Source organism: Antedon mediterranea, chromosome 8, assembly GCF_964355755.1.
Source record: "Antedon mediterranea chromosome 8, ecAntMedi1.1, whole genome shotgun sequence".
Taxonomy (NCBI): Eukaryota; Metazoa; Echinodermata; class Crinoidea; order Comatulida; family Antedonidae; genus Antedon; species Antedon mediterranea.
In genome coordinates, this window is record NC_092677.1 from 27,957,668 (window position 1) to 27,975,045 (window position 17,378).

General features: G+C 34.2%; 2 protein-coding genes across 2 annotated transcripts; one reads left to right on the forward strand and one right to left on the reverse strand.

Annotated features, from left to right (window-relative positions):
- The first annotated feature begins 176 nt into the window (after positions 1 to 176).
- On the forward strand, positions 177 to 4,162 carry LOC140057213 (cytochrome b-245 light chain-like). Its single transcript, XM_072102774.1, has 7 exons — positions 177 to 212; positions 1,525 to 1,635; positions 1,821 to 1,887; positions 2,006 to 2,080; positions 2,403 to 2,492; positions 2,906 to 3,129; positions 3,406 to 4,162. The coding sequence occupies exons 2-7, from the start codon at positions 1,545 to 1,547 to the stop codon at positions 3,693 to 3,695; spliced, it is 837 nt and encodes a 278-aa protein (XP_071958875.1). The 5' UTR covers positions 177 to 212; positions 1,525 to 1,544; the 3' UTR covers positions 3,696 to 4,162.
- Positions 4,118 to 14,453, reverse strand: LOC140056222 (uncharacterized). Its single transcript, XM_072101517.1, has 4 exons — positions 14,091 to 14,453; positions 5,820 to 6,693; positions 5,394 to 5,556; positions 4,118 to 5,147 (listed from the first exon to the last, which is right to left on the reverse strand). The coding sequence occupies exons 1-4, from the start codon at positions 14,446 to 14,448 to the stop codon at positions 4,992 to 4,994; spliced, it is 1,551 nt and encodes a 516-aa protein (XP_071957618.1). The 5' UTR covers positions 14,449 to 14,453; the 3' UTR covers positions 4,118 to 4,991.
- Positions 14,454 to 17,378: the final 2,925 nt, after the last annotated feature.

The following is a 17,378-nucleotide window of genomic DNA, read 5'->3' on the forward strand; positions in this document are numbered from 1 at the left end:
TTTTTGCAAAAAACGATCAATAGTAATAGAATTGAGTTTATTGTCCATCCATTTTGCGGGGTTGATTTATCGATCGGAATTATCATACGTCGTCAGGTATGCAGTGTTGTATGTAGATTCAACTATATCAACACTAATCGGTCACAATCAACTATTAACATTACAAACTCTGCAGGATTCAATTAAAACTGAGCTTAAGAGCAAATGTACATGTGAGTATTATATTGCGTTTTTTTTTCTTTGCCCGGGTGTCCACCAATCCTTTCTAAATTGGTTATTAAAACACCTTTTTAATTCTGATGGTTTGTTGTATCACACCATCATTTTCCTTTGCTTTGAAGTTTTCCCAAATCATGTTATCTTTGCAAAAGCCGCCGTTTTGATATTGGTAAAGGCGCTACAGAGACGATAATATTAATTAATAATCTTGATTTAATGTTCGCATTCTTTTTGATGATGGTGATATAATGCCTCTATACTTACTAAAACTAAAGAGACCAGGTCTTGCATACTTATACCAGGGAAGTGGCGTTACTCACCACTGAGCGGCTTTCCCTGCTCGCGTAATTACAATGTCCCCAACAACAGTTCGCTGTAGCGGTGGTGGTTAACGTCCAGGGTTCAATCCTGACCTATACACTATAGGGGTTGCATGTGGGTTACACAACTCTTTAAACCCCACTCCCTATAAGCCTAAAATAAGACTTGGTTTATGAGCACGTTAAGGTATAAAATAGTTTTTCCATCCTGTAATTGGTGAGATGCTCGTTGTTGGATGCGTATGAAATAAAATGTAAAAAAATTACGTCGATGGTCAAACATTTTTTTAATTTTGTGCACTATAATGATATTTGAAAAGCAAAATGTTGTGGTTGGTGGTACTTTTCTATTCATATGTCATACAGGTATAGGTTTACCGAAAAACTATAAAAAAAATTCTCGCGAACTTTTTTACAAATGAGGTTACGTGTTTTGTAAAGTTCAAAGCAGCTTAATATTTTCGATATACCCTTCCTAATTCAATTCTTAGTTCTGCTCTATAACGTCAGCTATACTATACTTGCACAAAACTCGATTGTGCCCAAGCAGTCTGCCAAAACCTTGATATTAACTAGGACTAAAATGAAAAAAAATAATTGTAAAGATGCATTGTTTTGTAGATAATAATTATTATCAATATTCAAAGAAACAGTTTAATATCATCAATAAACTCAATGACCCGGAAAAACATTTTTTTTTATCTGAACAGTTGTACACGGGTTGTAATTCACCAGAATATTCGGACACGCACTGGTCACGTACGCTGCACCTCTATCCGTTCAACAATTGTATTATTAATTATACAGGATTTAAATAATACAAAAACAAAGATATATTGAGGGAAATATTTATTCAGGATAAGCAATGTACGATTGGTTAACAAGTGGACACGATTATAGTCAGTATTGATACTGGCAACAGCTTGTCAGTCCTGTCACATTGATATTGATATTGACACTTCTACATTCTACATAATATTTTTAGGAATTAATGTGACAAAAAAAATGACATTTAAAAAGGATGGAAACAAGAAAGATTACAGAAGAACCGAGATTGCAATGTGGGCAAATGAGCATGCGCTGATCAGTGGCGTAGGTACGTATGTTTTACTACTTCTCAGCTAATGATGTAGAAAGTGTTTGATCAACACACACACAATATATGACGCGTTGTAACGAGCCGTCCGACATTTTGAACCGCACCATGTCTGTTCGGCAGTAGTTCGGTTCGGTACTGTACGTTTCATTTTCTCAATGTTAAAAAACTCATTTTTCTTTCAGTTATTCTGATTGGGGGAATTGTTGGACTTTTCAATTTTTCTGGATGGCCATTTGCTGGCTATGCGGTGTATCCTTTACTGTATACAAATTGTTCAACTCCATGATTTCACCCAATCATACGGTAATACACAATCATATATGTTCATTATTTTTTTGTTCGATTCTTCTTTAACTTACATTTGCAGATTTATAGGCTTTTTTATCATTACATATGAGTACCCACGTGGACAAAGAGAAGATGGTGTTTGTATGCGAAGAAGGTAATAATTGCCAAACCTTGTCATCCGGCATGACTTAATAGTAGGCATAGGCCTAGATATGTTCACAAATCGATCTGTGTTGTGATCGTTATGTTCACAAATCGATCTGTGTTGTGATCGTTTTCATATTACAAAAATTGATCACAGTATAAGTGTGATCGAAATGTGACACATTATGTTGTTTTCTTTTTAATATTTTAACATTGCTTTTTGCAATTTGAGGTATTTTTCTTTGTTTTTTTATTGTCTAAATTATGCGAAGTAAAATAAATTTCCATTTCAAAGTGGACCAATAACATTTATTGAATCTTGAATCTTTCAGAGGTCAGGATGTTGTTGAACCATTTGTATCATTCATGTGTAGAACATTTTGTTTCAATGGTTACGGAAAACGAGCTGCCTTTTATTTTATGTAAGTTTGTTTCTTGATATTCAACTTAATAACTCTTATTTTTACACTATAAATTCGTCTATTAGACCTATTGATATTTTCCACCATCGTATGTTTCAAAGTGATACATACCTTAATTTAAATACAGTTCCATTTTATCTGATTAAAAAAGCGTATAATAAAAACATAACACTTAATTATATCAGAACCGTAGGTTGTAACAAAATTTAAAAAAACAAATATATATAAAAAAATATATATTTTTGTTTACGGTTATATTTTATTTGTATTACCAACCGAAAAAAATCTTTTCAAGGATAATAATATTTTAAAAAAAAACAAACTGACTGTCACGGTTGAATGGAAAGATTGCTACATAAACACTCATTCTGAGGATTTTGTTTACCGTTTTTTGTTTTGTTTCCTACTATCAGGATGAGCTTACCATGTGGGTGCTGCCTACCAGTTGTAATGGGAGGTTTATCACTTCTCTTCGCATCATTCCTGTACTTCATTTCTTCTCTTCGGAATGAAACTCGAAAAACACCTGAAGTTAAACAAGTAAAGAGATGGAAAAAGAAGAGTACAATAAGAGAACCTAAACATCCGCCACCAAGGTTGATACGCTACAATTCTGGAGGAAGTCCTTTTCTAAAAGGTATTTAAACAACACACAAACAAATGTAGGCATACATTACAAAAATAAATTAACCGTCTTCGAAGTTGTTTAACAAAAACACTTCATTTTCAACTATCTCCAAATACTGATGATCTGGGGTAATATCACTCAATGAGAATGTGGTATCATCTATTTTCTCTTTAACTCGTTTCACATAGTCTCATGTAAATATTCGTCGTTTCCTGTATTATTTAGGTAGGTAAATAACCAAAATACATAATTAATTAGAACACATTTTATTTTATTATTTTTCAGATCCCAGGCTAGTAAAGCCGAGTATTATATTGTCAGAGGCAAGTGACAGAAGTGATCAAGATGTTGAAAGTTTGAACGATTTCAACTTATTGCAAGTCAGCCTTGATGAAGATGAACAAACGAAAACCGAATCTAGTGAAATATCTGAAAACAGTGACAATTCATTACATACTAATTTAAATGCATCTGAGCTTAGTAGAACTGGGAATAAACAAAATGGCGGAATTATAAACCGTGGTTTTAGAATGGAAGTCATTGTGGGTAAAGAAACAACGAACGAGTTACCTTGAAAGAAAACATTTTAACTTTTTGCGCTTTGATCAGGAAGGAGATTTAAAACTTCTTTGTTGCTTTCGTTACTGTAGATTTTCGGTACTGTGGTACGTTTTGCTCTCATTGCAGCTGAAATATAAATGGGGGCGGGGAGGGGGGGGGGTGGTAATTTAGACGATTAGGCCCCATACATGTTATTTATTATTTTCTATAGATGAGACTGCTATTTAATATCAGGTAGGGCTGCAATTATATAAACAGTTATATTTTATTATGTGTAAATATATTTAAATTATAATTATATCGAAATTTCAATTATTTTTTAGTAAAAGTTAATTTACTACATTTAACAAAACACCAAAGATATTATAAACACTTTGATCAAATTTATTTATCTTTTTAATATTTTTATCACCATTATAAAATACAAACAATTGAGTGGTCGTATGTACTTTGTGTATACTATTTGATGAATACATAATCTATTTTAGTTTACACACAATTAGATTATTACAATTAATTAAATAAACAAAACTGCATAAATAAAAACAAAAATGTATTATAAATTGCCATTATAAATTATGCTCCTTGTAAAAATGACTTTTGATTTTCGTAACATGGACGTTCATACTTACAATCATCATTAAGATTTAGTTTTAAGAGGTAGCGGTAGTTATTGTACTACTGTATAAATTATAAATATGAATTAAAGATTTTATATTTAATACACCTGTAGATACTTGACCCGATCCACTAATTCGTCGGCGACCAAAACAATTCTTTCAACGAATGATCTGATGACCGGCTATGACCGAATCAGCACTGTGTCATCCGCCTATGACCGAATCAGCACTGTGTCATCCGACTATGACCGAATCAGCACTGTGTCATCGGAAGCATAGCAATACACATACATTAAAATTGAACTCAATTAAAAATTGTTGACAAAAATCAATAAAACGTTAAAACCATGCAACAGTCATAGCTGGTAAATGTTATTAATAACAATATTTTTTATCGTAAACATTTTTTATTCCAATTGCCCTTTAATAAAACAAAAATCACAGCAAACCCAAATAGGCTAAAAGGCCTATTGACCAATTAATAACATAACACGTTGTATATTCTAATATGAAAGTACAATAATTTTTATATTATTTTGTATCAAACTTTATCATACATAATTACAGAATAATAAAACTAGAACTGCTTTCAAGTGACACTGAAAGACATTTACATTTACCAATTTTTATAAATACTTTAATTTTATTCAGTAGAAATTTTACAAATTTGTTCTTGAAACTTTTATCCAATCAGCTGACTTGCGTTGTTGCCATCGCAACATTCTCGTACAAGCGCGCGTCGACATCTCGGATACAAGCCGTTTCAACATGTTTATAAAGGTAGCTCTTGAGGGCAAATGCTTTATTGCACTTTTTGCAGATATACGGCTTCACGTTTGAATGTGTCTACAAGATAAAAAAAAAGCAATATTAAAACTAGAAAAAAATATATAGTATATTATGGGTCTGCTATATTTTTACATTCTTAAATTGTGTTTTTACATTTAAAATTGACAGATCGTACAATATGAAATAAAAGTGGGTTGCCCCCACGAAAGAGAGAAGAAAAAACTTTAATAGAAAGAAGTTGTGTTTCCATTTATTGTTAAAGTTATCCCTTTTTAAAAGAATAAATTACACTTCATAACCTACCTGTTTATGAGCTCTAAGGTTGGATTTGTCAGCAAAAGCTTTGCCGCATTCAGGACAGTGAAATGGTTTTTCGCCGGTATGTGTTCGTATGTGACCCTGTAGCAACCATGGCCTGCTGAAACACTTGCCACAAATTTGACACTTGCAACCCAATTTATGAGTTCTGAAGAAAAAAAAACAACAAATAATATTGCTGAAATTGTAAATCGAAAACAAACTAAAGCTATGTCTACACAAGCAAACTTTTTGTCCATATGTGGAGACGATGATGTCCTATCACTACCATATTTGGGCATATAACACTGTTTTGTCAAACTAGTTTGATAGCGTAGACAAAGCGGTGTCTGTTTTAATTAGTAAAAAATCATAATAATCTGTCTTTTTCTTAAAACAATATTAAGAAAAGGTATATTTCAAATGACATACCTTATGTGCATACTAAGTGCAGGCATCGACACGTAGACCTTATCACAATGTGGGCACTTTTTAGCTTTTTGGTCCGACAGGCTACGGTGAGTTTGACGATGCCTTGCAAGATTGCTAGAAGTACTGTATCTTTTACTACATTCTGGACATTCATGTGAACTACTTCCAGTTGACTTTTTATACAAATCTGACGTTTGATGGTTAGAATCTCGAGCGGAGTCCGTTAAACTGGTAGCTAAAGCTACTGAACTTAGTGTTTCAAGACCTAGATGATCATTGAAAACAATGTCTGTGATCGGATGATCTTTCACGTGAGTTGTGATAACGTTTTGCAACTGTGTCAATGTTTTCTCGGACGTTTGACCGTCTGTTTCTGTCCTATTATCTGGAAATATAAATGGTATTTCAGCATTTTCTGTGGGTTTGTTTGGAGATAAATCACAAACAACGGCTGTTTCAAATCGTGCACCGTACAACCCGAATTGTACAAGTGGGACATCATTTGCCTGGCTTCCAGCAGGGGGTGAAGATGGTTGTCGAAACTGATTTCCAGTTTGTTTTGTAAAATGATTAAGACTTTGTCCATTAAGAATTTCAAATGTTGATGTCGGTTGGTAGTGTTGTGTATTTTTCTGCGTTTCAACTTGTTTCTTTCTGGCGCGAGAAGAAGTTGAATCAGGTTCGTCTGGTAAAAACTTTTTTGGTGTTCTACGAGGGCGCCCTCTACCGCGAGGGTTCTTCGATTCAACAAGTTCGTTCGGATCAACGACATGAAATTGAAGTTGACGTTGTTTGGTATGAGGAACCCGGATTGTTGATTGGATGTTCTTGCTAATCACTGGTGGCTCAGTGTGCGTAGCTTCACATGGATAGCCTGTAAGATATAAATAATAAGTGAGATTACAAAACAGGACATTTCAAAATGACACGCACACTTAATGATGAAACTTAAGTATATACACCTGAGTTTAACCACAAATGTTCGTCATCTGTTGTCATGGAAACTCAGTAGGTTGCTTATTTTCACATTGAATCATAACTATAAAGTGTGACCGCAACAGTCTTGTTAAAAATGAAATATTTTATTGAAGTTCTTTTAATTTAATAGCCTATTTTTTAGAGTTTATTAAACTTACATTTGAACGTATACAGCTTAAATATATCTAACATTTTATTTTTTAACTACGCAAGACAACACAAAATAAACTTATAATTACTTAAATTAACAAATTATGTACTAATTGCGCCATTCCGGAATCATTATCACCCAGTCAGACAAATTAAGGACACGATTTGTTATAGTGCTTAAACATTTGGTTCTATCCCCACGGGAAATGTAACGAACGGAAGTGTTTTATTTAGTTGTTTGTACTTAATTTAAATACTTCCTGTTTAGAAACGCGTCACCAACCCGTTACCGACTGTGTTCGCGTGTACAGTTGAACGATAACCACTGTTTTTTGTCGGCAGGCGATAAAACAGGTCGATGGAATGAGGAACGCGCGCGTGTCCCCTGTCAAGTTCTCATAAATCACACGCACACGACTCTGTAAATATTTCGGTGTGTACACCATAACTTTCGACACTCAAAATACCTGGAATTCCAATATACTGGGACAACACATTTTAAACACAGTGATAGGAGGAGGAGGAGGGTGAAGATAATGTAAACATTTATGTTCACTGTTGCCAACTTTTAGTTGTCAAATCAATTTAAAACATCGACAGTCGAGGAGACAACTTCAGGACCCAAATTGTCCCCTTAGTTGGGGTATCTCCTGAATAGTGGTTGGCTGTATTAGTATATGCCGTAATTCTTCTCATTTGTTTCATTGGACAATGTCTCCTTAAAAGGAGAGGTTCAACTGTATATATATTATTTTTATTCGTCTAACCAGAGAAGAGTAAGATTTCATTTTTCTCTGGTAACGTCTAACGATAAAACAACACTTAAGATACGATATTATTTATTATTAAAATATTATTTACATTTTGATTAACATACAATACAATGAAGAGTCAACAAGTTTAAGTTTAAAGCTGCTATAAATATATAACGAGAAAATGTATAATGACGAAACATTACATAATCTATCAGCGATTCATTTGAGACTGCTCAAACACTGGTTGCAAATTATGATTCTATCTGAAACTGAGTGCTGCTGTAGCGCTCAAAAGATGTTGATCTGCAACAGTGAAAGCTCACGGGAGATCCGAACTAACAACAGATGCGGTAATTAGTTTGCATGGGTTAGATGATAATGACAGTTAAATAAAAGATAGAAAAGAATTGCAGATGAAGCCAAAATAACCAGCGGCGCTGCACCTGTTGAGGGATCCGTTGTTCTTGTTGGTTGGACGAATAGTAAATAGGACACATCGTGGCTACCCCCAAGAAGATTATCAGACAGAAATAATTTTTAATTTAATGTTTTAGTTATTAGTATAGGCATATGTCTAGATCTGAATAATTTTCAAGAATAAAAATAAGTAAATACATTTCTTGCTACATTTTTATTACAATATTATTATTATTAACAAGGGTATTTTAATTTAAATGTAGATTTATTGGAAGAAAATGTTTTTACTAAATCATTTCAAATTACGTTTTCAACATCATTTCAATTCCACTAAACTTTTTAAAATAAGCTGCAAAAACAAGAAATTTGTTTCCATTTCCAAAAATGGTGTTTTATACAATTCTTGTCAAAGAGTTGTTTAAAATCCTAAAATAAATCAATAGTATTAGTAACAAACAGTCGTAAATAAAAAAAAAAGGTAAACGTAAATTATGTAATGTAAATGCATGGGCCAACTATTGTTTGTTAATAAGATTCGTCGACGTACGACGATGTTAGCCTAGCAGTTATCTGTTCATACCACTTCACTCTCGTGCCAAGCAATCTACTCGCGTGCGAATCACTTCCAAATAAGGTCACAATGTTAGTGGTTGATAGAGCAGTTGGCTGTGCATCTTTATAGCGGGGCTCCTGCTATGCGAACTAGGCAACATATCAACAGGGATGTACACTGTGGAATGTTGAGTTTTAAGGAGAGGTATAGTGTCACCTGTCCGATCCAAAGGCAAGGTCACAGGAATGAAGATTATGAACTGTTAATTAGGAATTAGCATATTCGCTGACGAGGTCAACTTCACAAAAGTATTATACTACCTTTCATTTTCTTTGATTTTGAGTTAAAATATTTTTAATTTCACACAAAGCGTGCCATAGTTTAACAAATATAGCTTACAAATAAATTATTATTCCTATATATTATGTAGTGCGCAATCGTAATAATCTTTTTTAAACGTCAACAGCCCGAAGGTTAAACCAAAATACATATTCAGAATTGTAAAGATGATGCCCACATCTCGCGTTACTCGTAAACATAATGTCAACATATCAGAGTCAATGCCCTGTGTTCATGTGACTACCATATATGGACATTAGATGTAGCAACCTATATGAAAGCATCCTCTTATCAGCTGTTGATGTACACAGTCGACCACCGACTAACGTTTACTTCTGGACTTAAACTATCGATAAGACCTACACATTTAATTACATTTTTAGTCACGTGGACGCGACTCTATAGTTCACTATGTCGGTCTGTCGGTATGTCGGTCTGTCTGTCGGTCCGGTATCACCGTGCGTTTTAGCACGCGACTTATGGCTGTTGGCCTTGTTTAGAAAGCATTTAAGCAACTTAAAGGTTGGATTCTTGTCTTAATAAGATCCTTTGGCCATTTACCATATTACGGTATATACCCAGTGTGTTCAAAATTATACGAATTTCCAAAAATCAAAACATTTAAAACAATTGAATATTTGATGATTTTCCTTACGTTAGATTGTTTTATCCAGTTTTGCCTATATAGAATATACTTTGAATATAATATAACATTGAAAACAAAAAAAATACAAAAACTAAAACTATTCATGAGAAACATATTTACGTTTAGCAACGGTTTTTCATATACTACTACATTTTAGCAATTAATACATTTTATGAATGATAGCAATAAGATGATTTGCATTTTACATGAAATAAACAAATGATAAAAACAGTAATTTGTTATTAAAACGTATATACAGTTAAATTAGTGACTCTGTTACCGGTATACGAACAAATTGGACAACTTACCCGACGTATAATAATTGGCCTTTAATAAGGATATTGCCATTTGAGACGGGTCGATCATGGAGGTACTTTCCGTGCCCTAGTGGGTGTAGGTTTTCCAATTAAGTACAATTAATGAACTTTGTTGGAAAATTAGATGGAGTATTGTAACAAAAGAAAATTACTTGAAACTGATAATGACCATATTTGGTCATCTGTGCCAATTCCCATTACAGATTGAACATACGGATAAACTTGAATCCCAATCTGTCACTCCCAACGCAAGTGTTTCAATTTAATGAGTTAAAACTCAACTATCGGCAAGTGGTTTTACATATTTTACAAATCTGGGCTTGTCAGACAGCTACGCTTAAATTAAAATCGAAGCTATAGGGCTTTGAGTTTGCAATCATAAAGTCTTCTTGGAAACTAGTAGCCATTGAATTAAAATTATCCTTTTCTCAAGTTTCACAATCACATCAACTTATTTTTACAAGAAAATTTGGGGAAAAAATGTGATAACACGGGAAGGAATGCTCAACAGGTGAAAGACTTCAGACTTTCATTTTGTAACCCACAAAGGGTGCTCTTGATCAAGGACGTTGAAATCGGAATCTTAATCCAAAGATCCAAGGGAGGGATTTAGTCAAACTCATGCTACCGGCCTAATAATGAACGGCATGGGTTTTTTTGTAGGCCTAAAGTCACACCCAAAACATTTACACACCCGTACACAAGGTAATCATCAAGGGACACATCATTTAAATTGTAGCCATTTTAGTCGTATATTTCTAAGGTAAAACATTGATATAATGGCAACGGAATTCTGACTCCATCGTCACACCTGTCGAATCTAAGGTACCGCTTACTGTAGCTTTACGTTGACCCTGCTAGTTTAGTTTCTTAATGCTAAATCTACCTAGGGGACCGGCTGACACCTGTAGAGTATTCCAATTGTATTTGAACCGCATAAGTTGTGAAACATAAACATAGAATATCGTTTTCGACAAAGTTCATAAGAAGATACGCCCTATGACGTAACGCAAGGACGAGAAAATGGACCAATGAAGAAGATACGCCCTATGACGTAACACAAGGACGAGAAAATGGACCAATGAAGAAAATGGACCAATGAAGAAGATACGCCCTATGACGTAACGCAAGGACGAGAAAATGGACCAATGCAATGGCAAGACGGTTGTGATTGGTCAAATTCCTTGCTTTTTTCGCGTACATTTTCTGTTGCGTCCATATAGCCACCATTATGAGAAAGCAACATTGTGAGTAAGAAACAATGGTTCTCGTAAGACGAAGAGGATCAAACAATATTGATGAATCAATTTTTCGAGAACATTTAAGGACGACACAGTCCTCGCCGGATGTATACTTAATTTTTAACTCGTTAAAACAAAAAATCTCTACCGGAAATTATGCAATACAGAACATAATTTGCAACAAGCATGTTGCGATTCGTTCATCTTGTATTGTTATCAATATGGCAATTAAAACCAAATTTCCGGTGGTAAAAAAAAATGCGCATTTAACAAACCTCATTCTAAAGTTAAAAAAGAGTAGGCATTTGCCTGAGGTCTAATACAAGGCCTATATCAATACGATTGTTTTCATTGAAATTGAGGGTTTTTTTACTAATGATTTTGAAATTTGACTTTGTACGAAGTGTTTTCAATTATCACCTCATGGTGTTGTTGGTGAGGTTTGAATTTCGCTGTGTTCTAAATTAGGTACTCCGCGGGCGGCCGACGCGATTCAATTTGATATGATCCATTTTTTGCTTTTAAAATGAGTATATTGAAATTGATATGAAGCCCAAAATGGAAAGCAACAGGTCCTAAGCTATTAACCTCTTATGGAGCGTGACAGTGAATGGCGATGTTGAACTGCTTCAGAGCCTGTGTCATGGTTCACGCGAGAAGAAGCAAGTATTTTGGTCCGATTTAAAATCAAATCAACAATTGTTGACAAATGTTTTAGCCGATATAAATCGATTGTACGATCATTTATTCGTACCAAAGTTAATTGCCTTGTCCGTCCGCCTGGGAGATCGTGATGCAACCGGTATAGCTTTAAAAAAAAAAAAAAAAAAAAAGGCCTACAAAATTACACATATGAAACAAAGAAAACAATCAGTGTTATAATATTAATAAACTTATTATGAATTCTCACAATGTATTCACTCATTAGTTCAAATGTTGATATTTATTACTTATCAAAAACATTTTGTCAGATTTCGACATAAACAGGTCAACGATAAATGAATATGTAACAACTGCAGGGATTCAGTGTTAGCAAATTTAATTTATTTCACACTCAGAGTAAAGCTACACCCATTAGCCCGAAAAAGTAAAAAATATATCTTTGTTTCATGAATTTAAAAAATAAAATGTGTACCCGATATACATAGGTTTATCGCAAATAGCTTGATTTTGCGAGGAACGTCATTGTACAATACATGATGGTAAAAGTTTGGGAGCAAACGTATAACTACGCGTACGTACAAACAACAAATCACGTACGTACGCGTCTTGGCGTTTGCTCTCAAATCCTTCCCATCATGCGTCGCGCAGGCTATTTGCGATAAACCTTATTTTTAGTTAATATCAGACCGAGTGCTATATTTCAGTTTGTTTCGTGGAAATATTTTATTCGAAGCCTTTGTCGCAGTATGTGATTCTTAAAATAAATACTACTAAATTAGCAATATATTGTAATAATAAATCGATTTGTATCTTCGCAAGGGAGATTTAAACGTTGTTTATTCAGGTATGGTAGAACCAAATTGGTAAATAGATCACCCATAACTATCTCATAGGAATAAAATTTAGTAAAATGCTTTTTTTTATCCAAGCTATCCAAGACAATATCCGACGGGTTAAATTAACGCCTGCTCGGTGGTGTTGAGTAAATGTGCTCAGGGACTAAGTATCGTGCTAAAAGTTGTGTTCTAACAACGACTTGTTAAAAATGAGGTGCGAATTTGAGACAGCACCTGCGGTTACTACGGTGTTGAAAACAATATTATAGGAAACATTATCATCTTAATGATGGTAAGGTCAAGTTCCGATGCACTACTAATAATGACTTTGGGACCAAAACAAAAAAAAGTTTTTATGGGGAAATATTTTTTTGTTATATATAACAATATAAAATAGTAATAGTAGGGCCTAAGTAGTCAGAACGTCTTTCTTGTTAAAAAGCAAATTTATTGTAAATGGCGAAGATAATTGAATGAATTTTGCATTCCATATATTTGATAAACAGATGTTTTCAAATTGGTAAAACAATTGATAGGGAAGGGGGAAAGGAACACAATTAGATTCTGGAAATTGATCGGCGAGTTCAATGTGTTTAAGAACACTAAACTTATAAATAACCAAGAAAAACATATCCACTTTTACAAGAATTACTTATATGTAAAAAAGATCTTAATTTTTCACATGGGAACTTAAGTGAGGAATAAGTTTCTCATGGGTATCAGGTGGTATCCGTTTTCAAAGGTGCGTTGATTTCATCGAAACGCTTCGTTTGTTGCGTTTATTGAGACTTTGGTTCCAGATGCTTAAGTCAAAACTTAAGTAACAATACTTAATTTCTTATCTCAAAGGAATTACGTCCGAAAGTTCGATACAAAAGATTTGATTTTAAAAGTAAATATTTTATCAGAAAACTAAACGCACAGTTTATTTTGATTTTTTACAGTTAAATTAATCAGCCTTTTATTTTAAGGTCAAGAATAATAGAAGTAGAACGCGGTATAGTAGGTAAAGATGTGACCGGCGTCTGACGACAGGGATGGAGTCGTCGTCGGTTTGGGAACATCTATGGGTGGTCAGTTTAAAAGTTCATCGAACAAAAGGAATTAGAATAATATTAAAATCTTTTGTTTAATTTCGCGCTAAATAATCTTAAATACTACTAAATTATTATCCTAATTTCTTAAAAAAGACTGTCTTGAATATGAAGTCACTTTTTTGTCTATATATGGAAATATCCATACCCTTAAATCAATAAATAAAATTATTCGATGCCTTTTAATGGATTCCTTAGAATTAAATTACTTAGGAACTTAGGCCTATTATATCTAATTCAAGTTACTTTCTCTTTTAAAGAAATAAAATATTTAAAACTTACCAGCAGGTTCGGTGTTTAACGCCTCAGCCGTACAGCAATTCGACCAAGCTTCATTCGGAGATGATGGAGTAGCATTTTTAAATCGACGAACTAAGAAAGAGCGGGGCATATTGATCAAATATATCCAGAAAAAAATAATCCGGCAACAGACTTTTAGGCTTTTTTTAAAATCACGGTAAAACTGTCTCAAAAGTTGAAATCTGAAGTGGTTTGTTGTCGGGCTGTTTAGCAAGCTATCGTGATAGCGTATGACTTCAACGCAACTCGCACACACACTTTTGATGTGTAATGCAACAAGTGGTACAACTTTGATGTGCGCATGCGTCGTCTGATGTTCTTGTACCACTGCCTGAAGCATGGTTAAATTAGCAAGAATGTGCGGTATGCCTCTTGTCCAATAAACGAGCAGTTTTTTTCTTCGGTCATCCCGACAAATAAGGATATATAGTTTTATATAAAATAACATTTATCACATAAAACTACAACATTTTGAATTAAACATATACAAATACATTTTTTCCCCCTCAACTGAACATGCGTAATGTTGATTAGCCGCACTGCAATTGCCTAAAACTGTTGATATCGAAGGCCTGTCGCCGCCGGGTTGTTTTTCGACAAATTAGGATGTGGTAGGCTTATTATTGGTGAGATGTCTTTCACTAAGTTGGTGGAAGTAAAAGTGTTAGAAAGTGTTTTAAGGTCTGGTGATTGCGGAAACAAACTACACACAAACAAACATTATAGTGTAACATACCAAAACATTATCCATATTAGGAAATGCCTGACTTATATAATGAGAACAAAGGTAAAATTGCATGCCGAACAATATAATAACTTGTAATGTTCCGCTATAAATATTATACGACAAATATTAGGCCTATCTATATTTCATACGAAATTCCCCATACAACCCCCCTCCCCCCCTCCCACCTATTCTTCTTCTTTTCATTCAAGGCTGGACTCCCCTTAAATAATTTAATATATACAATAACTTGTATTGTTCCGCCATTTATACGACGAATAGGTCTATTTATATTTTATACGAATTACGATCCCTCCCACCTCCTCTTCCTTCTAGACTGGACCCCTTAAATAATTTGCTTGGGGGGGGGGGGGGGGGGACTTGTCTACAGACCGTCAGTAACACTCATTTCCAATGGCTATGAATTCAACATTAACATAAGACAACTTAATTGGGATGTTATTTTTGAATAGCCTAAACGATTTTCAATTCAGTATTTTAGAATTTGATAATTATGTCTGTTGACCAAATTGAATTTGTAGTAGGCCTACATAAGCAACGTTTCTGTAGGCCTACTACGATTTCAGTGCAGTTTCTCTTCACATATTAGGCCTATAACAATAACAGTATCATGAGGCAAATATAGTACCTTTATATAGAAGGGATATTGGGCCTATGATACAGGCGTCATATGTGATGTTGTATCACAGACACATTAGTTTACAGCACCCATAATATCGGCTAACAGTATATGTAATGCCTGGCAAAGTGAAAACAACATAGTCTCTGCACCGTAAGGCCTATACGACAGGAATTGTTCAGTAGGCCTATACCGTAATAAACATAATACCACAGTTTAATACCCGTTACTTTCACTTTGTATTTCTTATGATATATTATGTATTACCTTAACGCCATGGGCCTATAATGAGTAAATTAATGATTAATGATATAGAATCACCTGTATAATGAGTTGTATAATGCTTGCTTAGCTAGATACTTGTTGTACTTAAGACGATTCAGCCTGTACTTGTGTGATTTGTCGTACTTAACAGCTGAGCGGCGCATACCATACCGAAAAAGGCGATGAGATGGTAGGCAAGTGTGCGCATCTTACAGTGGTGGAATAACACACTTGTACGATGCTCAGCAAGATTTATATAAGAAATATATTTACTTTTTAATCAAGTTCTTATATTAAATTTTACTGGTATAGAAATTCAATACTGAATACCATAATGTACAGCAGATAAGTAATTTTAGTCTAATATAGGCCTATGTAAAGACAAACTCGATTTTTTTAGTAGGCCTAGGTAAAAATAAAATTATTTGGCCAAAAAGGTCACTTTTAACTGAAGTAAAACCAGGGTCTAACGTATTCGTTTCTATGGGTGTGTTTTAACTATATACAAAATGTCTATGACTTTGATTAAAAATCCTGTATGTGGGTCATCAATACAATGTTTGTGTGTAGAGCCTACTCTGTATTACTTTAACAATGTTGAGTCGAGCTAACACATTTTTATCTAACAGTGAGTCTTATTAATCTTAGAAATTAATAATAATAGTCATAAAACAATAGTTAGGTCTAAATTAATTCTGTATCGGTTGTTAATACACATTATGCAAATGACCATCATCGTGCCGTAATAAACAATATTTTGTCTTTGGGTCATCATGTATTGTTACTTATGGTAGTTTTTGTAATCAATGTGTCATCGGTAGTTTAATGTTAACTATCAAAGTAACACAAGTGATAGGAATGACGTACTTTAATTTATGTTAGCCTCTCAAAACAGGGTCGCTGTAAACTTTGTGTAAACTTGTATGCAGGAGGGAGCATGTAGATAATTCGATATCTAGTCTATTATCCACGCGACTCGGCGGGTTCACTGAGGTATAGATAAGATGAGCGCGTGCCACACGAGCCGCCCGCCGCCGCAAGCCTCGGTTCAAATGCACATCTTAAGTAAGTTTCGTATTGACAGCATCGGAATGTCTTTGTCCCGGTTTGAGACCTAACAGCGATGAGGGTGATCAGTTTGTTTGCAAAGAGAGATGGATGTACGAGTAAAGTGATTATAAAAACAAGAAAGATGATTCGATAATTGAATGATTCGCTGGTGGTAGAGCAACCTGTTCCGCTTTGGAAGGAGAAGATGTTTGTATTTTGATAAAGTTTTGTTTTCAGAGGGGTGTAACTATGTTGGTGTCTTGCTCTTCTTGCAGTGCGAAACGTGCACTGACTGTGACATGCCTTTTTCAACTTTATTATGTATTTTCAAAATTAATTAGAGTAATTGTAAATTTACAACCAAAAATTAGCCTCCAATTTTAGCTTATGCAAACTAATTGGAATACGCATAAACCTCAATTTCCAGATTTCTTATTAAGGGCCACCTCACTGCTTAATCTGGAATTGGATGTCTTAACTATCCCGGTTTATAGGAAAATCCTATGCTAATTTCCTTATTCTCTGCACAAATCGAAATGATAGGACTTACAATACAATTATTCATCAATATAATATCGAACGATGAGAGCGC